At 36.9% G+C, this 26,392-nt stretch overlaps 1 protein-coding gene across 5 annotated transcripts in view; it reads left to right on the top strand.

The window, feature by feature from the left end:
• The window catches only part of A1CF (APOBEC1 complementation factor), an 83,441-nt gene that overhangs the window by 41,729 nt on the left and 15,320 nt on the right, over positions 1-26,392 (top strand). For all 5 annotated transcript variants that reach the window (XM_012467586.2, XM_012467585.2, XM_064374138.1 and 2 more), the window contains 5 exons: positions 2,034-2,164; positions 6,985-7,223; positions 14,971-15,135; positions 20,678-20,775; positions 25,039-25,312. In XM_012467586.2, the coding sequence (XP_012323009.2) occupies positions 2,034-2,164; positions 6,985-7,223; positions 14,971-15,135; positions 20,678-20,775; positions 25,039-25,312 (907 nt within the window). The remainder of the gene's footprint in view (positions 1-2,033; positions 2,165-6,984; positions 7,224-14,970; positions 15,136-20,677; positions 20,776-25,038; positions 25,313-26,392) is intronic.

The raw sequence follows: 26,392 nt of genomic DNA, 5'->3' as shown, positions 1-26,392 counted from the left end.
GTTCCCCAATCTTTGCCATCTAACTACAAATTCAATGTGTCTATCCATCTATAATAACACTACAACACCCTGTCTAAAATTAGATATTCCTCCAACTTGAAATTTTAAAATGGTTTTATAAAGTACAACATTTTCATTTTAAAAGAATGTATATGCTTGTCATGACTCAACATGTATCTGTACACGTTAATCCAGAATGAAATCTTCTCCAAGTTTAAATTTTTTTATCTACTTAAATGCATCAAGAATATTAAGAACATGGCTTTTCAATTAAAGGAAGAACACAAATTTAAATTTTATTTTTAATAATTTACCAAGTAGTTTTTAGCAACAAGCACATTCCCGAAAATTTTAGTAAATATGAGAATTTAGCTCTCTGTCTAAATGCCAAAATCAATTTTGTCTGTGTGTATGTCTAACAGCCTCAGATTCAGAACTGCACCTAATTTTACACATACAATCCCTCTTGGCATGAGGACAAATAATGAGGACTTAATTCTATAAGAATCTTATCTACTGAATCTGAAAATGAGCATCAAGAAAACCTGAAACATAGAGATGAAACATGCTCAAATCTTTCCTAATGAGCCCAGAAAAAAAAAAAATAGGTGTTCATTACTGAAGAACTGGGGGTGGGGTAGCTAAGGCTGAGCTGAGAAGTGACCAGCCACAAAGGTAATGGCGTGTGCTTAACGACACTTCTCTGAGACATGCCCCATCATATTTATTTGGGCAACCCTTCTTACAGCAGCCAGCAATAGTAAATTGCTCAGTCTAGATTGCTGCAGGACAGTCATGGGGGTAAAAGGGAGTATCATAAGGGCAAGTAGAGTCATGATAGCCAGGGGAGTAGAGTACTATCCTGCTCTGGAGGCCCTGGCCCTGAGTTAGTAGTATTTAGGCTAGCATTTACATTCAGCCAGCAGACTGAGAAAATGACAAGGCTCCCAGATCATCCCCTGAAACATATCTGTGTCCACTTTGATGTCACGGCTGAGGAAAAGTGCTGTCTGTATACATCTAGATAAGAAATGCAATGTGAGTGTTACATTTGGAGAGAAGTGTAAAATCTAAACAATCACTAGCACATATTTGTGTAACATGGTGGTTTATTTCATGTTTGCATAATATAAAATCTGAATTGATGTGAAATCTGTGCCTTTAAGTTTCTTAAAATGAAATGTTTAACCTTTTTGTTCTATTTTGTGGTATTTCTTCCCTTCCTTAGCACAAAATACTGGTTTCTAAGAGGTATTTTGAAGAAGTTAAGAAGTTAGTTTGGCAAATGAGCATCTTGGTTTTTGTTTTAAACATCAATGATAGAATAGGAACAACTGGACATTAAACTATGGATTTCAGAGGACAATTTAGAGGACATGGACATATACATCAAGAAATTATACTTTTTTTAGAGACAGTGTCTTGCTCTGTTTTCCAGGCTGGATTGCAGTGGCACAGTTCTGGATCCCTGCAGCCTTAATTGCCTGGGCTCAAGCAATTCTCCCACCTCAGCCTTCTAAGTGGCTGGGACACAAGCATGGACCACCACGCTAGCTAATTTTTGTATTTTTTGTAGACACAGGGTGTCACCATCTTGCCCAAACTGGTTTCAAACTCCCAGGGTCAGGCAATCCACCTGCCTTGGCCTCCCAAAATGCTGGAATTACAGGTGTAAGAAATTATACTTATGATTAAATGTATTTTCATGTCTCTGAGATGTTTCAGATAATTATGTGATGGAAGGTCATTTGCTCTAACAAAAACACATTCTATTAACTCAGGCTAAAATGTTACTTGTACACATTTTATTTAACTTGACATCTCTCATGAATCAGATAACTGATCTGAACCCACATGAAAATATGCAAACCATTCCACATTGCAAATGCCAATTAGTACTAGCAGGAGACAAAATTCAGAAAACACTGTGTTTGTGTTTGTGTATGTGTGTGTGTGTGTGTCTGCATCAGCACATACACACATTCAGAAGTACAAACGTATAAATATAAATTTTCTATTTCTATTACTTACAGATCGGTAAAATTTATGAAATGAGAATGATGATGGATTTTAATGGCAACAATAGAGGATATGCATTTGTAACATTCTCAAATAAACTGGAAGCCAAGAATGCAATCAAGCAACTTAATAATTATGAAATTAGGTAAGCTTTACCTCTTCTAGATTAAAAGTGAAACAGACAATGCACCTGTATCTGTTTTTCTGTCAAGTTTATCTAATATGGTATATGCCAAAATAGAAGCCAAGCCAGAAATAAAATGTATGTTTTTTGTAAAAATAAATATGACTAAATATTTACTTAATATCTAAGTTCTATGAGTGTTCAAAGAAACAAAACAATAATTTACCTATTTCATAAATATATATTAGGCATTGTTCAAAATATTGGGAATATATCAAGGTATAATTTCCTAATCACAGAGCAAATATCTAAGATTACTTAAAATAGTATGAAAAAATCAAACAAGGAATGTTATAAAGTAGTGTGAGGAGGTGGGTTATTTAAGAAAATACTCTCTGGGAGAGTGAAACTTAACCTGATACTTGAATGAAAAGAGCCAGTCATGACACTCGGATCTTGGGAAGGTTATTTCAGGAAAGGAGAGCACATCAAGTGCAAAGTTCCCAAAGTGAAAACAAGTGTGATATGTTTGAGGGGCAGAAAGCAAGCCCATGCAGCCAGCAAAGGTAAAGACAGGAGAACTGAAAGCAATACAGTTGGAGAGCTGTGTACTCTGTGAGAAAGTACAGATGAAGTACAGAATCCTCTGTGGTGAAGAATTTGAATTTTCTTCTAATAGAAGGGAGGAAAGAGTTTTGATTACATTTACAGTTTTTAAAACATTCCTCTGCTGTTTGGTGGAGAAGGTACTATAGCAGGTGAGGTTTGAAAGAGGACACCAGTTAGAAGGCTACTACAGTTGTCTAGATCTGGACAAGAGAGGGTGGTAGTTGGATGAGGGGGTCAGTGGTGGACAAGATAAGAAAGGGTGAGATCTGGGATATATTTTGGAGATTGAGTACACAAAACTGGCTAGATTCTGGATTTAGACTGTGAGATAATTCAGAATTCAGGGAGGAAACCTCGGATTTGGGTCCAAGTATCTGTGACCTTGTTAGTGCCATTGCAATGGATAAGTAAATATTTAGTCCACAGGAAGGACTCTTTGGGGCAGTTTACATTTGAGATGCACACTGGACATCCCAGGGGAGGTATTGAGAAGGTGACTGCATTGTAGTGGAGTCAGGAGACAGGTCATAGTTGGAATATAAATTTGCAGGGCAGCTAAAATAGATAGTAGTTAAGACCATGGGACTTAAGGACAGTTCCTGGATGCGACTGACTGTGTGCAACCAATAACCAGTTTTTATAAACTAGAAACAGAACTGACATCATAAAATTGTCTGATTTCTAAAATCTTCACTTGGAGAGAGAACTGTCATAAGTTCTTTCTTAAAGGAAGCCATGAGCCATGCATGAGGAAGATTAGCACAGCAGTTAAAAAGCAACAGTTTTGGAGTCAGCCATGCTTCATTTGAGTGCCAGCAAGTAACTTTACCTCTCTCAGCCTCAATTTCCTCTCTATAAAATGGGGATACTATCTATTTCATAGGTTTGTTGCAGGGATACTATAACAGCTTTACAGTGCTTAATCCAGTGTTTGAAACATGGTAATAAGTTGGCAAATTATTTTTTAAAAAACTATATTTTAGCACAGTTTATCAATTCTAGATGCAGTTTTCCTTTAAACATCTATTCCCTTTCTGAAACAAAATTGTGCCTTAAAATGAGTGGATCCTAAATTTGATGAATGCAGAAAGAACAGATTTACCACAATCACTTTTCTCTCACTTTCTGTAGACCCAAAAGGAGTCATACATTATCCTTACATTTCTGTAAATCAATTCACTACTGGCTCATTTTGTTACAAGCTCCCTAGCCACAGGAGATCAATCGGATTTGGCAACTACTAGTAGTCTAACCGTTCAGTTCCAAGATTAGATTCTAGAAGAGAGTCTTGGAGAAAACATAAAGGAGGTTTCCCTCCCACAGGTGCCTCCATGGACCCAAAGAGCTTTCTGTGGTGTGTGGGGGATTGTTTGCAGTAGGAATCAGGAGACCTGGGGTCCAGCCCAGGTTCCTTTGGACAAATCCTTTGACCTCTTTGATCATCACTTTTATCATTGGCACTTGAATACAGAGATGTTCTGAGCATTCACCATATGAAAGAATATACACTGAAGTGCTTTGAAAGGGCTACAAAATGCTATATTACAGTTCTATGATTTCAGGAATTGGAAGGTTTCCCCATTCCTTGGTCTTTCGTGGAACCTGGACATCCCAACAGTAAGCGTTATTCCCAAAATGGTATTTGAGTTGAGATGGATGTAGAATTGGCTACGTAGGGAATCAACTGGATTTGGGTACCTACTTAACACATTGTTACCCATTAGGGCCTGTAAATGCTTTTGGACAATAGATAGGATATTAATAATGAATACAATCAGTCCACCATGGCCACTGATAATTAACAGTATTCTCTGTGAACTTTAGCATCTTTGTCTATAAAATAAAGATAAAAATATATGGTGTTTTGAAAAATAAATGAGATAATGTACATAAATCTCAGTGCTGACACATACTAGGTGCTCTATGAATGTTTGCAGAAGGCTATGGTGATGTTGGAGAAGGAGAAGGGAAAAGAAAAGGAAAAATATGACAAAGAAATTAGGAAGAGAAAGTTACTGGCCAGGATTCCAGTCAAAGCACAGGTTGGATGCCAGAAGCAAGGTAAAGGCAGAGTGTTGCCTTAAAAATTAGCGGGTAGGACAAATGGAATATGACATGCCAGAATAAACACCCCTAGACAGCCTCACCTAATTCCACTGCCTTGGGTCTGTCTGACCAGAGAGAGAACTTTTTTTGCAGAGAAGAAACCTTCAATTTGCTTTTATCCATCGTTTCTCTCCCACATATCATCATATCAGCTTCTACTTCATCAAATATTCACTGATCATCATCTAAATGTCTGGCTTCTAGAGACATTAAAGTTGTGCCCTCAGCTTTTGAGAGGAGATGGCTCTTTGTCTCTAAATAATTCCGGGAAAGGTGCCTGACAAAACACAACCCTTTAAAAATAAAATATGGAATTTTAGGCTCCCCCTGCTGGTAACTGATGTATGAACAGACCCCTAACTATCAAAAATAATATAATGTCTAAATACATTAATGCTGTGGAAAATAAGGTTTTGGTGTTTTCTAAGTAAAGTTAAAAAAAAAAAAACTTGGAAGATTATTTTATCAACCCTTCCCTCTCCACGAGAACCACACTCCTGGCACAATTCTTACTAGACTGAGATGGACCTGTCCCAGATCTGACACATGGTCCTTGGTTCCTCAGCATAGGAAACAGCTAGGACAGTGGCCTAACCCTGGTCAGAAAACCTGCCACACAACCAAGAGCCACTTGCTCCATGGAAATCAGAGCAGTCATCCACTCACCTGGCCAAGAGCTTTTATTCATGGCAAATGAATCATTTCTGCTACGCATACTTTACCCATTTTTAATAACTTAGTGTTATTACAAAAGTCATATAGCTGAATATGTAACACATGGAAAACATCAAAAAGCATGAAGTAATAAAAGTTAAAACCATTTCTCTGTAACCCCATTGCCCCAAAATAACCACTATGTTGATATTTTATTGTCTTTCCAGATTTTTCCATACATTTTTAATCAAAATGGCCTTCTCATATACTTATTTTATAGCTTTTTAAAACCTAGCAGCATAGTGTGAACTGTTTTTTAAAACCAATAAATATTCTTCTACATTACTCTTTTTAATGGCTGCAGAGCATGCGATGGTATGAATGCCTATCTTTTGTTTACCAGTGATTCTCAGCCAGGAGCAGGACTGTCCACCCAAGGGGACATTTAGAAAGGTGGACAGACATTTTTGAATGATCCAATTGGTCACTATCAGCATGTAGTGAGCAAGAACTAGAGATGATAAACATACTATGGTATACAATGAGAAAATGTCTAATCCCAAAGCCAATAACATCTCAGTTGAGGTGCACTAAACCAGTTCTTTACTGTGAAGTATTTTGCTCATTTCTAATTTGGGGGCTATTTTAAAGAGCAGTAATAAATATCCTCAAACATAAATTCTCATGCTCATTTTTATTTTCCAGGGATGTATTCCCAAAAGATACTTTATTTGGTCAAAGGTTATGCATATTTAAGACTCTTGATACATTTTGTCAAACATTCTCCAGAATAGTTTAATTAATATATACTCTGCCAGTGAAGGTGTACATACCTCAACTTGCTAAGAAGCAACTCTGTACAGTGGAAGAAACAGGGACTGAGATCCCAGAGCTAGGTTTCATTCCTTAAAATCTATAACATTTTAAGTAAGTCTTCTAATTTTTTGGAGTCTCAAGTTTATCTGTCAGTGGAAATAACATCTACTCTACCCATCTCACAGTCTCTTTGTGTGAGCCAGATAAGATAATATGTAAAAATGTGATCAAGTATAAAAGACTGTTTTTAACAGAGATCACATCAGAACAGCTTTTCTCTTTGGCTGCAGAAGAAAGGGAATGTTGGGTGTTGCAAACTCAAGTGACTGCAGGGCCAGGCAGGTGGATTGAGTAACCTGGGTTAGGTGTAGGGGCCTCAGTGCTGGGGATGCTTTAGGGAGTGGTGAGGACTGACAACTCTTGAATCTACATCTAGCCTAAAGAAAGTAGATGCTACTCAGCTTCAAATGATGTAGAGCACATATTGACACACGTAATAAGCTTGCAAAAGAAGCCACAACTCTCCAAAAATGGTTTCAACACTATGAAGACCAAACATCCCACATCTGCAGGCCATATCTGGTCCAGGGCCATCCATTTTCAACCTGAATCCTACAAGGATTCTCATCAACCAAAACTCCCTGCTCTTTTTGCAGAAATGGGCGTCTCTTAGGGGTTTGTGCCAGCGTGGACAACTGCCGATTATTTGTTGGGGGCATCCCAAAAACCAAAAAGAGAGAAGAAATCTTATCAGAGATGAAAAAGGTTACTGAAGGTGTTGTCGATGTCATCGTCTACCCAAGCGCTGCAGATAAAACCAAAAACCGGGGCTTTGCCTTTGTGGAGTATGAGAGTCATCGAGCAGCTGCCATGGCAAGGAGGAAACTGTTACCAGGTTAGCAATCCCCTCCTCAAAGATGGGACTTCTCCACTCTACCCTGCCTGCCTCCGCAAAGAAAATCAGCATTTTTAATTTTTTGTTTTTTGTTGGCTCTCTAACTTTCATTATATTATATTTTAAACTTTTTAGCCTTCTTCACTATCTCACAGTTGATTCCATTCCCTGAAGTTTTCAAAGACTTGGTTTTGAAAAATATTCATTCTGTGCACTGAGGCTAATTTACATGCATTGAAGAAACCCAGAACTTCAAATGACAGCAATCCTATAATGAATACAGAGTCTTCTTAAAATGAAATATATCAATCACAGTTACTTTTGTGTATAGATTTTGTTATCAGGCTTATTAGAAATAGGGTATATTATCCATTAGAATGTAGAAATAATACACCTCAAGTGATACATTATCCCAATGACAACTAGGTGACATACTTTCATTATGACTCCCCGTTGTCTAATAATTTCTGTCTAATTTGAGAGAAAAGAGATAAAAGCTCTCCTTAGGAAGGCACCTTTATATGTTAGTTACTACAACCACAGGATAGGTCCCATTTGGTCGATAAGTATCAAATTCTAAGTTTAAAAGACTCCATCCACCACAACACTGCCTTGATCAGATCAACTTAGGACAAATTTTTACAGTTCTTGGCTTATTCTAAAACATTAACTACAACTTACACAGGTTTTAAAATGAATATTAAAATAAGAAGATTTCAAGAATGACGGACTGAACACATTGGAATGAACTTTTCTCATGAAAATTATGGGAGAGCCACCAGAATTCCAAGCAAAACAACCACAACAAAGACATCCACATTTATGTTGCCTTTGTACACACTCTTCAAAATAAATCAATAGTAGATCAGCCCCCTAGAAATTTTGAAAATTGGGAGACAGCTTCTAGCTTGGGGAAGATTTTTCAATAATATCTTCAGGAAGGCAGCTTAAAGTGAAAACAAAAGGAGACAGTTCTTGAAGATTGCCGAATCTTTTAAAGAGGTAGATAGTTTTAATGTTGAATCTTTCATTCACAACTTTGTCCTTCTTCACTGGCCAGTAGTCAAGTCATCCAAGTCACAGGCCCATAGACAAACTCACTAAAACTCCTCGGGGGGGCATACCTCCTGGTGATCTGGACATAATATTTTGCGATCTGCTTTAACTCTTCTTTCTTCTTCAACATCAACAACCCTACCATTGAAAAGTCTTTTGTATCCATCCTGTTATCAGGCCACCATTGAAGTCTAAACACACACGTTCTAAGTCTTACACAGTTTTTTCAAAATCTAATTATTCTCCCAGCTCTGACTTCTTTTCCCTGTGCCCCACCCTCTGCCTACTCCTCCCTGAACATTACGACCAGATTAATATTTCCAAAATAGTAGGAATTCAATCTCTCTCTACAGGATGAATGGTGTCATTCATTGGCCAGTTCAAAAATATTCATAACTCCTTGCTGCATATGAGATAAGAACTAAATATGTGATTTCATTATTCAAGACCTTTTATTCATTCCCTGTTCTTTTGTGATCATATTTCCTACCTTCTATTTCCCAATAAAAACTCTTTCTTCTGTCAAGACAGACACCTCAATGACCTGGACACTGCCATGCTTATATCTGTCTCCTTTATTCCTAATGCTGTATCCTCTCCTAGGAATACCTGTCCCTTCTTCACTTGTGACATTCACCCCAGCTCAGCCAGCACCTTCTGGAGAAACCTGCCTCCAGTATTCCAGCCCAAATTAATCACTTTTCTCCCTCAATGCAGGAAGCATTTATTATCTGTAAAAACAGATATGTGAAATCATTTTGAGTGTGGGGGAGTAGGACAGTGAAAGAGGGTCCAAAACAAGTGAAAGACAGTTTCCAGGGTCAAGACAAACCAGTACTCCTGAGAAGCTCAACCTCCTGAAAACGTCCCTATCTCTCCAAAGAAAGTGGCACACTGGCCCATCAAAGGAACTCCTTTATGTAAGTCAAGCTGACTAGGCTGGCCAGGGCCTATCAGATAAGCTTCAGAAATTCTCAAGCACTTTATTAAGCTTCCACCCACAGTCCTGACTTTTCTTTGTGGATTCTCTGTCCAGGATACACCATAGGGAGGCTATCGCCCCTCCCCATCCACTACCCATATTCACCATGATCCAAGGCAAACCCCGTTACCTGTGGCCCTTTGAGCCAGTCTCAGGTGGATTTCACTCAGCTGGATTTTAGTCAGCAACTAACTCATCCGCAAACTAACAAGATGAAGCACAGTGGTGAGTAAGCCAGCCAGAGCAAACTCCTTCACCTCTAATGAGATCTCAGAACAAAACCTAGCACCCGTTTGGATCACTCTACCTGTTAACACACTGCACACTCACACACAACAAAGGAATTCTGTAGTTTCCAACCCTCTGAAGAACCCAGTTTTAAAGAACAAGGAGACTGTTAAGAAAAATGATAAGTGAGGACCACAAGAAACTTTTCTTTCTTAATTGACCCAGACTTGGAGACAGAGAGACAATGGTTGTCTAAAGAGATGTAACTGCTCCCCAGCCACTTACCTCCTCTTAACAGTGGCAGGTCCCCCTCGACAAATCTCATCTTTTTTGAGCTCTTTACAGGACAAGGTTGCTGCGTCCCACTCGGAGATTAGAAAGGCATTCTAAGAATGCGCTGAAGAAAGTCCTGGTAGTGATTCTCAACTTCAGGCTGCATCAGCATCACCTGGAGAACTTGTTAGGGCACAGATTGCTAGATCCCACCACGAGAGTTCTTGATTGAGTAGGTCTGGTGTGGGGCCAGGTAATTTGCATTTACAACAAGCTCCCAGGCACATTTGAAAACCCATGATTTGACTAAATGATTTTCCATCCTGGGCTGCACGTTGGAATTACCTGATGTTTTCAAACAATATCAGTGCCCATATCAGCTTCTAATCAACTGAATCTGCTTCACTGGGGTATAAGTTTGGGGTACTGGTGTTTTAAGTTTTCCAGATGATTCTATTCTTCAAATTTTGTGATTCACTGCTAAATCTATCAGCTAATGATACTGGGTATTCATCTTCATGGCATGTAAATAGGATTACCTGGGAACCGCTCGGTCGGTAAATATTTATTAAGTATTTAGAACATATATTGCTCCCTTCTGAATGAAATGAGAGATTCTAAAATAAAAAAAAAATAGTACTTAACCATTGCACTCAAAGAGTGCATATTCTGAGAAAACTATACATATATAAAAACAGGCAAAAAAATCAAAAGGAGAGCATATTGTTGAATCATGTAAAAGTTATTAAGTCTTTTATCTGCATCATCTTTTCTTTACTTCACAACAATAGTAGGCCATAGATAAGGAAAATGAAGATAGAAAGGATATGTTTTCTAGCCAGGATCGTTGTTCTGACATTTGAACTTGTCTTACTTCAAGCTCGTGTTCTCATATCATTCTGTAACACTCATTTCTACCAAGAGCCTTCACAAGGATGTTGGTGGAAATCACTGCTTCCTATACCTTCTCATTTCTGTTCCCTTAGCCATATGCAGCTCTTCATGGTCCTAGGCTGAGAAGAATAAAGCTAGAGCAGTAGTACTCAACTGTGGCTGCATTTTAAAATTAACTGAGCTACTTTTAAAAATCCCGAGATCCAACCCACTTATATCAGAATTGGGAGGGGCAGTCCAGAGGTCAGTAATGAGCTGGTAAATCTTTAACAGCCAGCTCCCAGGGGAAAAACCAAAAGCCCTGATTTGTAGTATTTGCCAACTTCCATGGTATTAACACTCCCACTGTTGCTGATTTCAAGCTACCAATGTGACTTCAATTGGCTCACAAAATTCTGATGCTTTTTTTATTCATTTATCTGTTGATGAATATTTAGGATGATTCCATATTGTGATGTTTGTGAATAATGCTTCAATAAACATGGAAATACAGTATCTCTTTAACATAATGATTTCATTTGGGGGGAATATAAACCCAGTACAGCAATTGGAGGATCATATGGTAACTCTATTTTTATTTTTTGGGAGAATCTCCATATTATTTTCCATAGTGGCTGTACCAACTTATGCTACTACCAACAGTGTGCAAGTATTCCTGTTTCTCCAAATCCTGGCCAACATTGTTATCTTTGATCTTTTTGATAATGGCCATTCTACCAGGTGTGAGGTGATAACTCATTTTCCTTTTGATTTATATTTCCCTGATGATTAGGGTTGTTGAGCATTTTTTCATATACCTGTTGGCCATTTATATTTCTTCTTTTGAGGTATGTCTATTCAAATCCTTTGCCAATTTTTTTTTTTAATTTGAAATTAAATTTCGCTCTTGTTGCTCAGGCTAGAGTGCAGTGGCACGATCTCGGCTCACCGCAACCTCTACTTCCCGGGCTCAAGTGACTCTCCTGCCTCAACCTCCTGAGTAGCTGGGATTACAGGCATGCACCATCATGCCCAGCTAATTTTGTATTTTTAGTAGAGACAGGGTTTCTCCATGTTAGTCAAGCTGGTCTCAGACAGGTGATCTGCCCATCTCAGCCTCCCAAAGTGCTGAGATTACAGGCATGAGCCACTGCGCCCAGCCTTTTGTGCATTTTTATTTGGGTTATTTGTTTTCCTACTATTGATTGTTTGAGTTCCTTATATATTTGGGATATTAACTCCTTACTGAATATATGCTTTGTAAATATTTTCTCCCATTCCTTAGGTTATCTCTTCACTCCACTGATTGTTTCCTTTGCTGTGAAGAAACTTTAGTTTGATGCAATCCCATTCATCTATTTTTGCTTTCATTGCCTGTGCTTTGGGGGTTATAGCCAAAAAATTATTGCCCAGACCAATGTCAAGAAACTTTTCTTTATGTTTTTTTTTCTAGTAGTTTTACAGTTTCAGGTCTTACATTTAAGTCTTTATTCCATTTTAACTTGACTTTTGTGTATGTTGTAAGATAAGGGTCCCATTTCATTATTCTGCATATGGATATCCAGTTTTCCTTACACCAGTTTGTTAAAGAGGCTGTTTCTTCCCCATTGTGTGTTCTTGGCACCTTTGTCAAAGAATAATTGACCATAAATGTGTGGATTTATTTCTGGACTCTATTTTGTTTCATTGGCATAAATGTCTTATCTGTTTTTATGCCAGTATCATACTGTTTTGATTACTATTGCTTTGTAGTATATTTTGAAATCAAGTAGTGTGATGATCCCAGCTTTTTTCTTTTTGTTCAGATTGCTTTGGCTAGGATCCTTTGTGGTCCCATACAAATTTTAGGATTGTCTTCTATGAAAAAATTTCTATGAAAAATGTAACTGGAATTTCGATAAAGATTTCATTGAATCTGTAGATTGCTCTGGATAGCATGAAACTTTTAACAATAATAATGCCTCCAATCCATGAACATAGGATATTTTTCCATTTATTGGTTTCTTTAATTTTTTATCAATATTTTATAGTTTTTGATTATATATATCTTTCATCTTCTTGGTTAAATTTATTTCTAAGTATTTTCTTGGGGGATGATCTTATAAATTAGATTGTTTTCTTGATTTTTTTCAGTTTCCTTGATTTCTTGTTATTAGTGTATAGAAAGGCTACTTATTTATATATGTTGGTTTTGTATTTTGCAGCTGTACTGAGCTCGTTTATTAGTTACAATGAAATACTATTCAGCCTTTATATGGAAAAAAATTCTATCATTTGCAACGACATGGATGAGCCTGGAGGACATTATATTAAGTGAAATAAGCCAGGCACAGAAAGACAAATATGACATGACCTCATTTATATGTGGAATCTAAAAAGTTGAATTCATATAAGCAAAGTGTAGAATGGTGTTTACCAGGGCTAAGGGCAGAGGTATGGGGAGATATTGGTCAAATGATACAAAGTTTCCATTAAAATGAATAATTTCCGGAAATCTACTGCATAATATGACTATAGCTAAAGTATTTGTATACTTGAAAATTGCTAAGAGAGTAGATCTTAAATGTTATCACCACTGGAAAAAAATATATGTGAGATGATGGATATGTTAATTAGTTTCATTTAATCATTTTACAATGTATACCTATATCAAAACATCATGTTGTATACCATAAATAGAGGCAATTTTGATTAATCAATTATACCTTAATAAAGCTGGGAAGTAAAAATGCAAAAATTTAATAATCTATTTTTGCAAGTAGATAGGAACCAGCTCCAGTACATCATTGGGTGGAACCCAGGTTTCATTATTTTTTAAACTTTATCTATTATGGGACCAAGGCTGAGAACTACTGAGCTACAAAAACCAGAGTTAACTGGGAGCCTTGGGGATCTCGGGATAATACAAATGAAAAATCTATGTAAAGCCTAGAAGGAGAAGGGAAAAGAGTAATGAGGAAAACTATCCCCTGGAATGCAATACAGAACAAGATAGTCACGGCTAGAGTAACAAGAGCCAGCTTCTCTAGGGTCCATTATCTCTTAAGACATGCCTATTCTTCATTTGGGTTTTAGAATGCCAGTGCCACAGATGCTTTCATTGACTTCTTTTCAAGCAAAATAAAGATGGATTCTGATTGAAAATAATTGCTTCCCATGAGTAATAATTAAACAACTAAACCCTTACCAATACTGAGAATTCCTCATTTTGTTCTCTCAAGATTTGTATTGCTTACAGGATAAAGTTTATTCCCAAACAATGAATGAAAAACAAACTAGATTTCCTATCAAATTTAGAACTTGGGTTGGCTCTCATCCTCCTCTCATCACTTTGACAGGATCTATACTGTGTAGGGGTACAGGAGCAGAGTCACCAAGAAACAAAACCAAACAAAAACAAAAACAGAAACAGGAGAGGTGGTTAAGTAGAACAGGTCTGGGAAAGTTATCCTCTCTATAGTTCATTTCCCATTCTGTAAAATTGGGAGCCATTCACTTCCCCACAGGGTTACCGTGAGAAGGAACTGAGATGGCACATGAGTTGGAAACACATGGTATAATACAAGACACTCAATAAATTGTATTGATAGGAATACAAAAATATATGTAGCCATGGAGAACAACTACCCTTTTCAGAAGAGTTAAATTTCTCATCATAGACACTTCATTGTTCATCATCTGTCTTCTTAATTAGGATTTTTTTAAAAAGTCTCCAGATTACCAATTTATTCATGTTGTAAAGGAGGATTAAGAGGGAACACAGCTGTTCTAAGCCTTGACCAAGTGTAAGGGACAGAGAACAAACTAAGGATAGCTGAGCCCCACCCACCTTTGCCCAAGCACCATTTTTTTAACATCTCAATTGTGGTATCCAGCCTAGTCAACAACACAGATTCCAACAGCAGTAAACACTCTTCCTAGTAACCTTCTTAATGTTCTGTGGAGTCAGACTCTATGTCTAGGCCCTAAATTCATACTTTTTCTTTCTCCCTTTTGCTCTCTTACCTTAAGTGACTACCTCCACCCAATGAGTGCTGTTGTCAGAGTCAAATGTGCTCTTCATTGCTTCATTTCTCTTCAACCTCAAACCACATCCTGGTTCCTTTATAATCAATATAAAGCTTAACAAGCCACTGGTCACACAGGACTCCCTTCTAGTCAGCTACTGTATTTATTTGGAATGTCTCTTAAGATCAGTACTCACCAATTTTAATGGTCATCTTGCTCATTCAAGACCTCAAGGGTCAGGTCAATTTAAAAGACCATCAGTATAAACTGAGATGATGTTGTCCTGATTTCTACATAATTAATCATAATTGTAATCATTTTCAACAGGAAGAATTCAGTTATGGGGACATCCTATTGCAGTAGACTGGGCAGAGCCAGAAGTAGAAGTTGATGAAGATACAATGTCTTCAGTGAAAATCCTATATGTAAGAAATCTTATGCTGTCTACCTCTGAGGAGATGATTGAAAAGGAATTCAACAATATCAAACCAGGTAGGACATATATATATAAGATTATTTTTTCAAAATATTTTTTAAAAGCACCTATGCTTGAGATGACATCCCATAACTTCAAATAGAAATGCTTTTATTTAGCTCATCTCATAATTGCATGCACACCTTTCAAACTAGATTCCTAACTTTGGATTTAAAAATCAACCATATGGTCCTATAATATTTATCAATATTATAATTGTACGATTATACAATAAATAATCTGTGTGATTATTTAATGAATACATATTTTCTTCACTAAACTATAATATTTATGAGTTTTTCTCACCTCTTGTCATTTCCTCTGTCCTCGAGCATTTAGTTTCTGGGCCTAGGGTACAATGATTGCCCAATAAATATTTACTATAATAATTAATGCATGACATAACTGTAAGTCTGATGCAGGGTTTCTCAACCTTAACACTATTGATATTTTGGAGCAGATCAATCTTGGTTGTGAGGGTCTGTCCAGTGGATTGTAGGATGTTTAGCAGTATCTCAGGCCCATCCCTGTTAGATACGAGTAGCAACCTCCAAGATGCAACAACCAAAAATATCTTCAAACTTTGAAAAGTATACCCCATGGGTGGGCAAAACTGCCCCCAGTTTAGAACCACTTGCCTAATGGAATATGCTTGTGACATAAGTAAAAAGGTGGCAATCCTAGGAAACTGATTTGAGTGAAGAAGAAGAAAAAGGAATAGAGGGAAGGTGGAAGGGGATTATTAGTTGATATTCATCTTGTCAATATTTTTCAGTATCAATTCTAAGCCATCAGATTGACTCCCCATCTCTTTCTTCTCCATATAAGAGCTACAATGCTGAGAGAGGTAGAGCATTTCAAGAAACAATGTCCAAATTACTGTTTCCCAAACTCAGTTCAGAACATTAATTCTACAGTCTTTTAGTAGATGTTACTGATAAAAGGGCTCCATGGTCAAATCAGCTTGTCAACACCATATTCTGCAAAATTAAATTAATTTCTTCATTATGGAACTTATTAAAGTCTTTAGCCTTCTAACATGCTTCGAAATGCTCCAAGAAGAGATACAGAAAGCTTCATTTTTCAAATTTCTGAAACATGGATGCTCTTTTTTGGCAGATCATCTTGTGGGATTACTGTGTCTTTAAACACACTCTGGGATGTAGTGGCTTAGGGTTATCATAGTAGTAATATCCTTTTATAACTGAGTATTTCCCAGTCTCCTGGCAAATTCCCTAGGTTGTTAATAAGCGTGGGTCATGGTGCTACATGTTAAAGCTGCCTGAGAATATTTACTTGCACATACTCACATTGTCTGTTTCCAACTCTGGATGCTATTTCAAATATAACAGAATGATCAGCTGATGATTTGCTCTAAAGGTATTCAGTAAAGATGTGACTACTCCATTTTGAAAGATTCACCAAAGATCTTTCTCCAGTCTCAGAAACTCTGCCTTCCCTGAAATATTAGTGTGATAGTGTGGTTCCACACCAACAGCTGTGAATCCATGACTAAGCTAGAAACTGCTAATGATGGACACCTCACTGTGTGCCAAGCATTGCAGTGAGCACTTTCACAGCATGTGTCATTTATTCATCACAACTCTACAATGCAGGTTGCTGTATTTGTTCCGTTACTTTCTAGATAAGAAAACCAGGACCCAGAGCAGTTAAGTAGTTTGCCCAGGGTCACACAGCTAGCAGGTGGCAGATCCTGAATTTGAACCCAGGTCTGGTAAAGGGTATGTTCTTAACAACTTTAATGCTCTCATGCCCAACCTTATTCCATTCACTCACTCATTCATTCAACTGTCTTTCCTTCAGTAGCTCCTATGTGTGAAGCACTGTGGAAGGAACCAACAGCTATGATATATGCGTGGAAAAAGTTTAAGAAATCCAGAAAAATCACAGCTTAGACAGGCTACTACTATTGGAGTGCAGAGAAGACTTGTGTTTGGAAGTGACATCTAAGCTGAGGTCTGAATGTTGATGCAGTTGTAGGCATAGGAACCAATATGTATGTGTATAAATATTACCCACTATCCTCCCTCATTCCACGTTGACTTTCTACATTCCCAGAGTGAATAATACTTCTTATTTTTATCTAATTAAAACAGCACCTTTTTTTTGCAAAGGGCTAGAATGAGAAACTACTAAAAGGCTGCTTCCTTTCCTAGTCCCTGGTTATCAGCTTCAGCTTTCCCAGTCTGCAAATGGGGATATATTGAAGAGACATGTGTGCCCAGATCCTACTAATTATCATGAAGATAATGAACATCATCTCTCTCTCTCTCTCTCTCAGTCTCTTGCTCTCTCACTCTCTCTCTCGCTCTCTCTTTCCTCTTGGGACTAAAATGTGTCCAGCGATTTCAGGGCACAGTCTGCAGCTGGCGGCACAACTCTCAGGGCTATGTAATGATGTGTGGCTTGTTCTTCCCGGCCCTCTGCAAAAATAAATATGAATTGCAGAAGGTGAACAACTAGCAGACATCTGCTGCCTTGAGAGGGAAAAGTCAGAACTAACTAGTTCATTTTATCTTGGAAAGTATGTACTGTGCCAAGGCTATACTTATCTAGAAAAGATTGTGGAAAGAAACAGGAAATTACTCTTTAAAAATTCCATTTAAAGTTTATGTTCCTCAGAGGAACCTGTATATTCCCTCAAAATATTTGACCATGTATCATTTTAACCATGATTAACTTGAATAATACTATATTGCCACTCAGAGATGCAAATGATAATTAGAACAAAAATTGGTACCTGAAGATGGTTTGTTCTTCCCCACTGTAGCCAAAGGGTATTGGCTGAATTTCCAGTTATAGTCATTCTACAAGATCTGATTTTCCTACAAGAGCTTAGCAGTATTAGAATAACCTGAAGGGCATGTTAAATCACTGACTGCTTTCCCTATTGGGGGTGGGTTCAAGCATTTGAATTTCTATTAAGTTTCAAGGCAAAGCTGACTCTGCTGGTCAGGGGACCACACTTGGGGAACCATGACCCTCTGATAACCTCCCCTTTGGCATGCAGGTGTGTTTCTCCTCATGTTGATGTGTTCCTGACAAGTTGATAATAAACACAGCATTAATTTTCCAATTCCTCCCATCATGATTTCAGAGGATCTTTTTCTTCTTTGCTAATGGATGATTGAGTAGTAATAATCATTCATATTCTATGGACACACCCTCTGCCAAATGAGGATCAATCATTAAACAAACTTCTATGCACTAACGAAGAAATATATTAAAATAAGCCATGTGGTGAATACTGTTGTAGAAAAAACAAGCTTTTAGGATACAAACTCTAACTTTTTAACTTGTCTGTTTTATGAGGCTACATTTTTAAATATCAAATTTTCCAAAACCAGTGCAAGATAATTTTAAATATCTGTAAACAGAATTTCAGAAAACCTAAATTCATTATCATCTGAAATGCCACCTAACTGGTGTAGATGACAGAAGTTGGGGTGTGAATTGACTGATAATATTCCCTTATTCCATGTGTATTTATCAAGTAGCTCCTGTGTCCAAGGCAGTAAGCGGGAACTGGGTAAAGATGATACTAAGAAGTCTCTAAAACAGGTCCTGTTCTCAGGGAGATAACAGACCAGGGAGCCTAGGTGGAGAATGACATTGAAATATGAACAGAGCAAAGACTGGAAAGATGAAGATCATCATTGGCCAACCTCTTTCTTCTCAATTACTAAAACAAGTCATAGGATTGAGTCACAATCATCACCTCACGTGACACTGAAGGGAATAAAGAGACTATATTGAAAATTCAATTAATTATATGTCCCATGCTTCATGATCTCAGAGAGCTTTGTTATCCTTAGCCTAGCCAGACAATTTTGCTCTGTATAACCATTGCCCTAAGAAACCAAAGGTCGAATGTTGAAGGGAGTGAAAAGAGAAGTATCACAATGTCTTTATGTTACAGGTCAACTATTATTCCAAAGGAAGGTAATTCTTAGTGATTGAACCATATGGGAGAGTAAATACTCTAATTACCTTTGTTATCTTGAATCTAAGAGGATAATGAAACTTTGATAGAGACAGAAAGGAGAGGACTTCTTCCTCTTGTTTTCCCTGGCGTAATGATAATGTCTCATCCTATGTTGTCTCCCTGGACGCTCAAGGTACACCCAAGTGAGTGTAGGCTAAAAGAAGATAATTGGCATGCTAAACTAATATGGTTAAACAATGTTCCACCTTACCTTCACTCTAAGCAAAACATCTACTTTTAAAATGGAATAAGCAACCATATTTTAAAAATATAACATTCAACTATCTTGGTACAACTACCTTTTTCATTTTTATATGTTGCCATCATGTTCGGCAGTTCCTTTATATAAAAATAGATTGTTGTTTTGTTTGGGTTTTCTATACAAATAATTTAAATAAACTTTGCAAATATTTGTAAAATACCAAATATATCATTAAAATATGAAAATTCCCTTCATTCTCCCCAACTTTTCTCCCCATTCCTGAAGTAACCCCTGCTAAGAGTTTGTTCTCTATCTTTTCAGTTTGCTTTCTGTATGAGTGTATTTATATTTGTGTGCACATATATATGGTTTTGGGTTATTAAAAACACAAATGCTATAATATTATACTTACTCTTTTATAACTTTTTAAAATTTAACAATAGGTCTTTAATCTTTCCATGTGATCACATACAGGTCTAGTTTTGTTTTCTTTACAGATTCCTTGGTGTTGGTATAAATGTAGCAGATTTAATCACTTATGAAAATAGACATTAAATTGTTTTATTTTTGCTCTTTCAACAAAAGTGTAATTGATATTCTTATGCATGATCCCTTTAGATGTGTGTGAGTGTTTCTGTATGAGACACTCCTGAAAGCAGAATAGTAGATAACTGCATTGTTTCTAGTCTTTACCTATCATGACAGCAAGGCAGGCAACTTATCTTGGTTTCCTGATGTCCTTTCAGAAACAACTTTCTTTTTCTTTTTTTGCTTTTCCATTTAAAGAGTATTGGATAAGGATATAGGAAATCTGGTTGTAGTTCCTCTCTGTGTAGACTCATAAATCTCAGACGCCTTGTCAGAACTGTAGTTACCTAACATTTCAGTTTTAAATTAAAGTTAATTACATAAGTTAATTACAAAAAAGATAAAGACATTTTGCCAGGGTGAAAAACAGAAAACTTTAAAAGGTAATTGCCTAAACATATGTTTGTAAAATGACCAATAATTGAATTCAACTCAATTTAACAAATATTTTACCATGCATAAGATACTATCTTTCACATTATGTAAGATGCAAAGGAAGATGCAATTCCCACCCTTAGAGATCTTATAATCTAGGAAGTAGAAAACGTAAATCCATAATAAATTATGTTAAGTCAGATTATACATTTTATTTTAAAGATTGCAAACAAAATCTTCTGTTGAATGTTCTTGATGAGATCCTTACTTAAATATAAGGTCTCCATTAAAAAGAAATCAAATTCTCTTGGAAGCTAGGTGCTAAAATATATCATTTTCAGGGCTTTCTTAAGTTTGTTAATGGGGCAACCTTCACTCTATTTTACAGGTGCTGTGGAGAGGGTGAAGAAAATTCGAGACTATGCTTTTGTGCACTTCAGTAACCGAGAAGATGCAGTTGAGGCTATGAAAGCTTTAAATGGGAAGGTAAGGTAGAACAAAGAAAAAAATATGCAGATTCCATCCAAGTTTGGTGTGGACATTACATTCAAAAGTGCAGTCCTGCAAGTCTGTTTCACTCCAACCTTCTCTGACATGGCTGCCTCAGTCTATTTAAGATGTACTAAAGAGAAATGATGGAAAATACAATGGAAATTGGAGATGTACCTAATATATCCAACTTTACCTCTATTTTTTTTTTTTCTAATTTAGGCAAGTCACTGGCCTTCAATTTGCATGGAAAGAGGAAATTGAGGTAGATTATTTCAAGTTGTCTTTCATAATTCCAATTTCCTCTCATTATTTCAAAAAGATTATTATCATTTTAGTGCAGTATTTTAGAAGCTGATGATTTAAAAAGATGTCAAGATACCTGTTATTCTGCCTTCATAGTTTGATCTTCCAACTTAGAAAGCTTAGAATCTCTCACCTTGCCAAGAATAAGGGCTGGGGAAGCTTCTATATCCTCACTACTGAATTGTCTATAGAAACCAATATGATATTTATATATCAAGCGAATAAACATTTAAAACCTGCTGTAGATCACTTATCATGCTAGGATACAAAAAGAATCATAGATGTTTGATAAAGAGTTAAAAATCTGTTGGAGGAATAAGACAACTACACAAATACATGCAAAGTACAGGCAAGTAAATATCATAAAAAGAGATAAACATGGTGAGAAAGTTCAAAGGAAGAAGCGGGCCATAAAGAATAAAACATCTTCATGAATATGAAATGAAAATATTTAAGAGAAGACATGAAAAATGGGTATAATTTCAAAAATCAAAATATGGAAAGACTAGCCGTCTTAGAGGCACAGAATTTAAGAAGAGCAAGACAAAATTGGAGAACAGGAAAATGTAGAGTAACTTAGTTGGAACATAATATATGTGGGACTGTTTTACTCATGGGGTCTGGTATCAGTCAGGGTCCCAAAAGAAAATAAACAGCAAAGGAATTAATTACAAAAGTGTGTGGGGGACTACGTGAATCAAAAGAGAATATCAGAATCTGGGGTTCACAGCATTCTGGAGGCAAAGGTACAGGGCTGGAGAATTAATAGGAATCCTGAAAGTGGAGAGAAATGTGTAGAGCAGATCTCTTTGCAAGAAGTAGCTAGGTGCAGTGGCTCACACCTGTAATCTCAGAACTTTGGGAGGCCAAGGTGGGAAGATTGCTTGAGCCCTGGATTGTGAGACCAGCCTGAGCGACATGGCAAGACCTCATCTCTACAATAAATTAGCTGAGCATGGTGGCATGGACTACTACGGTAGTCCCAGCTACTTGGGAGTCTGAGGTGGGAGGATCCCTTGATCCCAGGAGGCTGAGGCTACAGTAATCTATGATTGTGCCATTGCTCTCCAGGCTAGGCAACAAAGTGAGACTCCATCAATAAGGAAAAAAAGAAAAGATAAAAGAAAGAAGTTGTGATTTTGGTCAAAAGACACAGTCAGCCAAAGGTGACCTCTCAAAGAGGGAGCAAGCAGAATAAACACCCCAAACTCACTGTTGTCTCTTTCTCCAACCTCCTACCAGGGTTCCCCATTGGCTAAATCCAATCACGATCTAGAAGGTTAAAGAAGACCCCATGTAGAATAGCCTCCCAGAGCAGAGAGCAGGCTAGAGCTAGAAGGCAGTGGATTCCATATGGAGTGAATCCAGAGGGCAAAGGGAGGATCTCTTAGCCTAGGCCCTTCAGACACTGTGGAGTCTCTTACATATTAGCTCCTCAGGGACCCACTCAAAGTAAAAATTGTTTGAGTACTGGAGGAGGGGTGGAGAAAGTATTGACTCTGAAATATAAAAAAAGAAAACTGCAAAGCAAAAGCTAAAGCATAGTTAAATACATGTCTATAAAGAAAAGCATTATTTCATCTTCATTGATTATCACATTTAGCTATTGTAAAAGTGTTATTACTTGGAAAACAATTTGTAAGTTAGATTTTCTCCATTTGGAAACATCCTTGAGTATACAAGATGATTGCTGGGAAGGAACAGCCATCACAAATTAAATGTCAATAATTACATTGGAATAATTACAATGGAAACATATTCAAATTATTCAAAATTTTTACAGCTAGGTATTTTTATAGAAATGTTTACATATATTATTTAGTTAAATATATATTTAATATTATATTTGACTATAATGTGGTATGGAAAAATCAAAAGTAAGTTTTCCTAGGAACTATGAAGGTTTTTGAACATATATATGGATATTTATATTTAATTTATTAGATGAGGTGAGGCCTTGAAATTTTTTTATGTAGTAATTATCACATTTACAACTTAGGACAATTAACCTAGTAAGAATTTACTTTTTAATATAAGTAAGTGGAACATATAATAGAAACTAGTTATAAAGCTACTACAGTCACCCGAATGGGACAAAATAAGGTCTTGAACTCAGGTAGGTATAGAAAGCAGAAGACAGCCATGTACAGAACTGTAGGGGACCAAGTCAAAGGACTCAGGAACTGATTGGAGATAGGGGTGAAAAAAAAAGGCCAAGTTATTATAAGTTTCCAATATGGTAGATTTTTATGGAAGTCAGGAAGATAAGTCTATTTAGAGAGAAATATGATGAATTGAGCTCCAGAATGATTATTCATTTATTCTTTTTGTAAGTCTATGAAGTGAAAGAAATTTTACTGAGCTTGGGCTATACAGATTAATAAGATATTGTCAAAGCTCTTGAACTACCTAAACAAATAACTAAAATACAATATTGAGTTTAAAATGCAGTTGGATGGGACAGAGGAAGGCAGAACAAAACCAATTACAACAAGAAATCTGAATTTGCAGCAAAGAATCATTCCATGCAAAATATCTCTAATTTGGAAGTGCCAATAAGCAGAGACCTATTTGGATCTCTCATCTTCCTCAAGACAAGACTGAAGATATAAAGAATCTTATACCCAAGGTCCTCCCCTATTTTCAATATCCCAGGTCTATTTTTTCTAACTACATCAACATCAATATAAGATTATTGACTACCAGCTGGATTCTGTCTGTCTCTCAGAGTATTCCATCTAACTTATTTGACACTGGCTCCTGCTACTAAAAAGTAAGGTAAATACATAACACTGGGGACAAATTGATACAGAGCCTGAACAAAATGGTCAAGATGACTATTAAGCACAAGCTTTGTCCGGCAGACTTCAATAATGCAGAAACCAGAGTCACTGATGAAATCAGAGGCTAAGGGTGCACACTCAGCTGCAGTGAATGGGAATTTCTGTAAGAACACTTTATATAAAAGCATTCTTTATATGAAATAGAGGATCATCATATTCTTATTTTTAAAAAGCCACAAATGCTTTCTGACAATACTTTTCCCTTTGATAATAAATACATTAATCTATCAGGAATTTGTTGAGAGCCACTTGTTTCTTGTGTAGGCAAGAAGTACATAGAAGGTATTTGTACATGTAGATCTACATACAACCATTATCTTCGACATCTGGAGCTGTGTGCAATTTCAAAACTTGTGTCAATAATTCTTGAGGACAAGTATTAAGGGGTGCATGATCTGAGAACCTCAATACTACTCTCACTCCCAATTACCCCTGACCCCATCATCCCTGTTTATTAGTTCCCAACTGTTCAGCAGATCCAAATGTGGCTTCACAAGGAAGAACTTGTGGCAGGCAATGCAACAGCCTCCCATATTCCCCTTCCTGTGGTAGGGCCACACTATGCCCAGTGAAAACTTGTGTGGCTGATTTAAGGAGCATAACATTTAGCTGGCTATCAGCTGGAAGGGCCTGACTTGGCTGCCCATGCTAAATGCTAATAATTGATACGATCTCATTATGGGTTTCCTTTCATCTTCATTTCATTGTGCTAGGTAATGGAGATTTTATACCATCCATAGCAAACCTCAATTTTCTTGTAGTTGTATAATTATATAAACATGTAATTTAAAACATATATGACATAATAGAAATATTACATAACTTTCTGTCTCACTGACTGTAACCAGATTGTAAATTTATAATGAATATGTCAATAGACGCTGGCCAATATGTTACGTCAAACCTGTTGGCATCTTATGCAACTTACCAATAAATTGCTCAGAGAAAATTCAACAGGCGTACGAACACAAACCTATAAAGTGACAAGATACAATCAGTAAGCCTACAGCAAATAGTCTAACACTTAGAAGTAGTCACGTTATTAGGGCTCAGCTACATCTGGTTATCTTCATATCATCTCATGTTGATTTTTCTTTGCTATCTACAACAGGTGCTGGATGGTTCTCCCATTGAAGTGACCCTGGCAAAACCAGTGGACAAGGACAGTTATGTTAGGTACACCCGAGGCACAGGTGGAAGGGGCACCATGCTGCAAGGAGAGTATACCTACTCTTTGGGCCAAGTCTATGATCCCACCACAACCTACCTTGGAGCTCCTGTCTTCTATGCCCCCCAGGCCTATGCAGCAATTCCCAGTCTTCATTTCCCAGCCACCAAAGGACACCTCAGCAACAGAGCCATTATCCGAGCACCTTCTGTTAGAGGTAACGCCAGTCAGATCTTGCTTTAGAGTTATCCCAAGATTTCAAATGATTCATACTGCAGTAGCCTTAGATACATTTGATGGGTCCACTGGGTGAAAAGCACTGAAAAATTGTTTATTAAAAATCAAGTATTACATCAATAATTTCCCTTTAATAGGAGTCTTTTTTACATTACAACTGGTTATTGAAAAAATGTGGTCAGAACATTGTGCAAATGAGCCTACTGCACAAACTCAAACTTTGCATGGGCCCATAAAATTTGCACAAACTAAAACCTAGTTCCATAATTGTTAGCTTCCTCTGTATCACTTGTCCACTATTGTGCAGTCATATGTGGCTCATTACAACACTTCTGGGACAGACAAGTATAGTCCAGTGGAAACCAACTTCCTCATAGCAAAAATCTTTCAAGGTATGTGTGTATTTTATGGTGACTCAGTGACATCATCTTAACATATAAATCACAAATAATAATAGATATAATATAACAAACATATGAGATGTTCTCATCTGACCTGACCAAAAAATATGTGTTATACTTTCTTAAAAGTCAAACTATTAAGGAAATCACTATATTTCTTTAGTACATGGAGAACTAAATAAACACTGAATAGAAAAAAGAACCCTCAATTGGACTGCTAATAAAACAATAAATATTTCACATTTGACTTCTGTAAGAATTCTAAATGTGTGAGCAGTTTTTCAAGCTTCATTTCTTCAGGAAGCTAGAAGATAAAGAAAGCCTTCATTTTATTTCCAAGAAACTAGCTTATCCCTGTGTTTTTGGTTCCTTCAGATTAGTTTTTCTAGGATGTGGCTAATGCCAGCTGAATCCCAGTTCTATCTTCCAAATACGACATGAATCTGGGCAATTCAATAAACAAACTGTGTATTTAGGTCTATTTTTGGGTTTGACTTAGAAGCAAAGAGGCACAACTAGATTACTGTGGAAACAATTATCTTACTATGTTTTACTATTTTTCAGAGGAACTGAATTGATCATCCTAGGAGCTCTAGTCTTAACAGCCTTAAAAGTTTCATACTCGTAATTACTTTGCCCAAAACTGTAATGCAAATGAA

Source organism: Aotus nancymaae, unplaced genomic scaffold (genome assembly GCF_030222135.1).
Source record: "Aotus nancymaae isolate 86718 unplaced genomic scaffold, 86718_ANA_hifiasm-v0.15.2.pri h1tg000010l, whole genome shotgun sequence".
Taxonomy (NCBI): Eukaryota; Metazoa; Chordata; class Mammalia; order Primates; family Aotidae; genus Aotus; species Aotus nancymaae.
The sequence above is the reverse complement of the archived record's forward strand: the minus strand, read 5'-3'. Positions and strand labels throughout refer to the sequence as shown.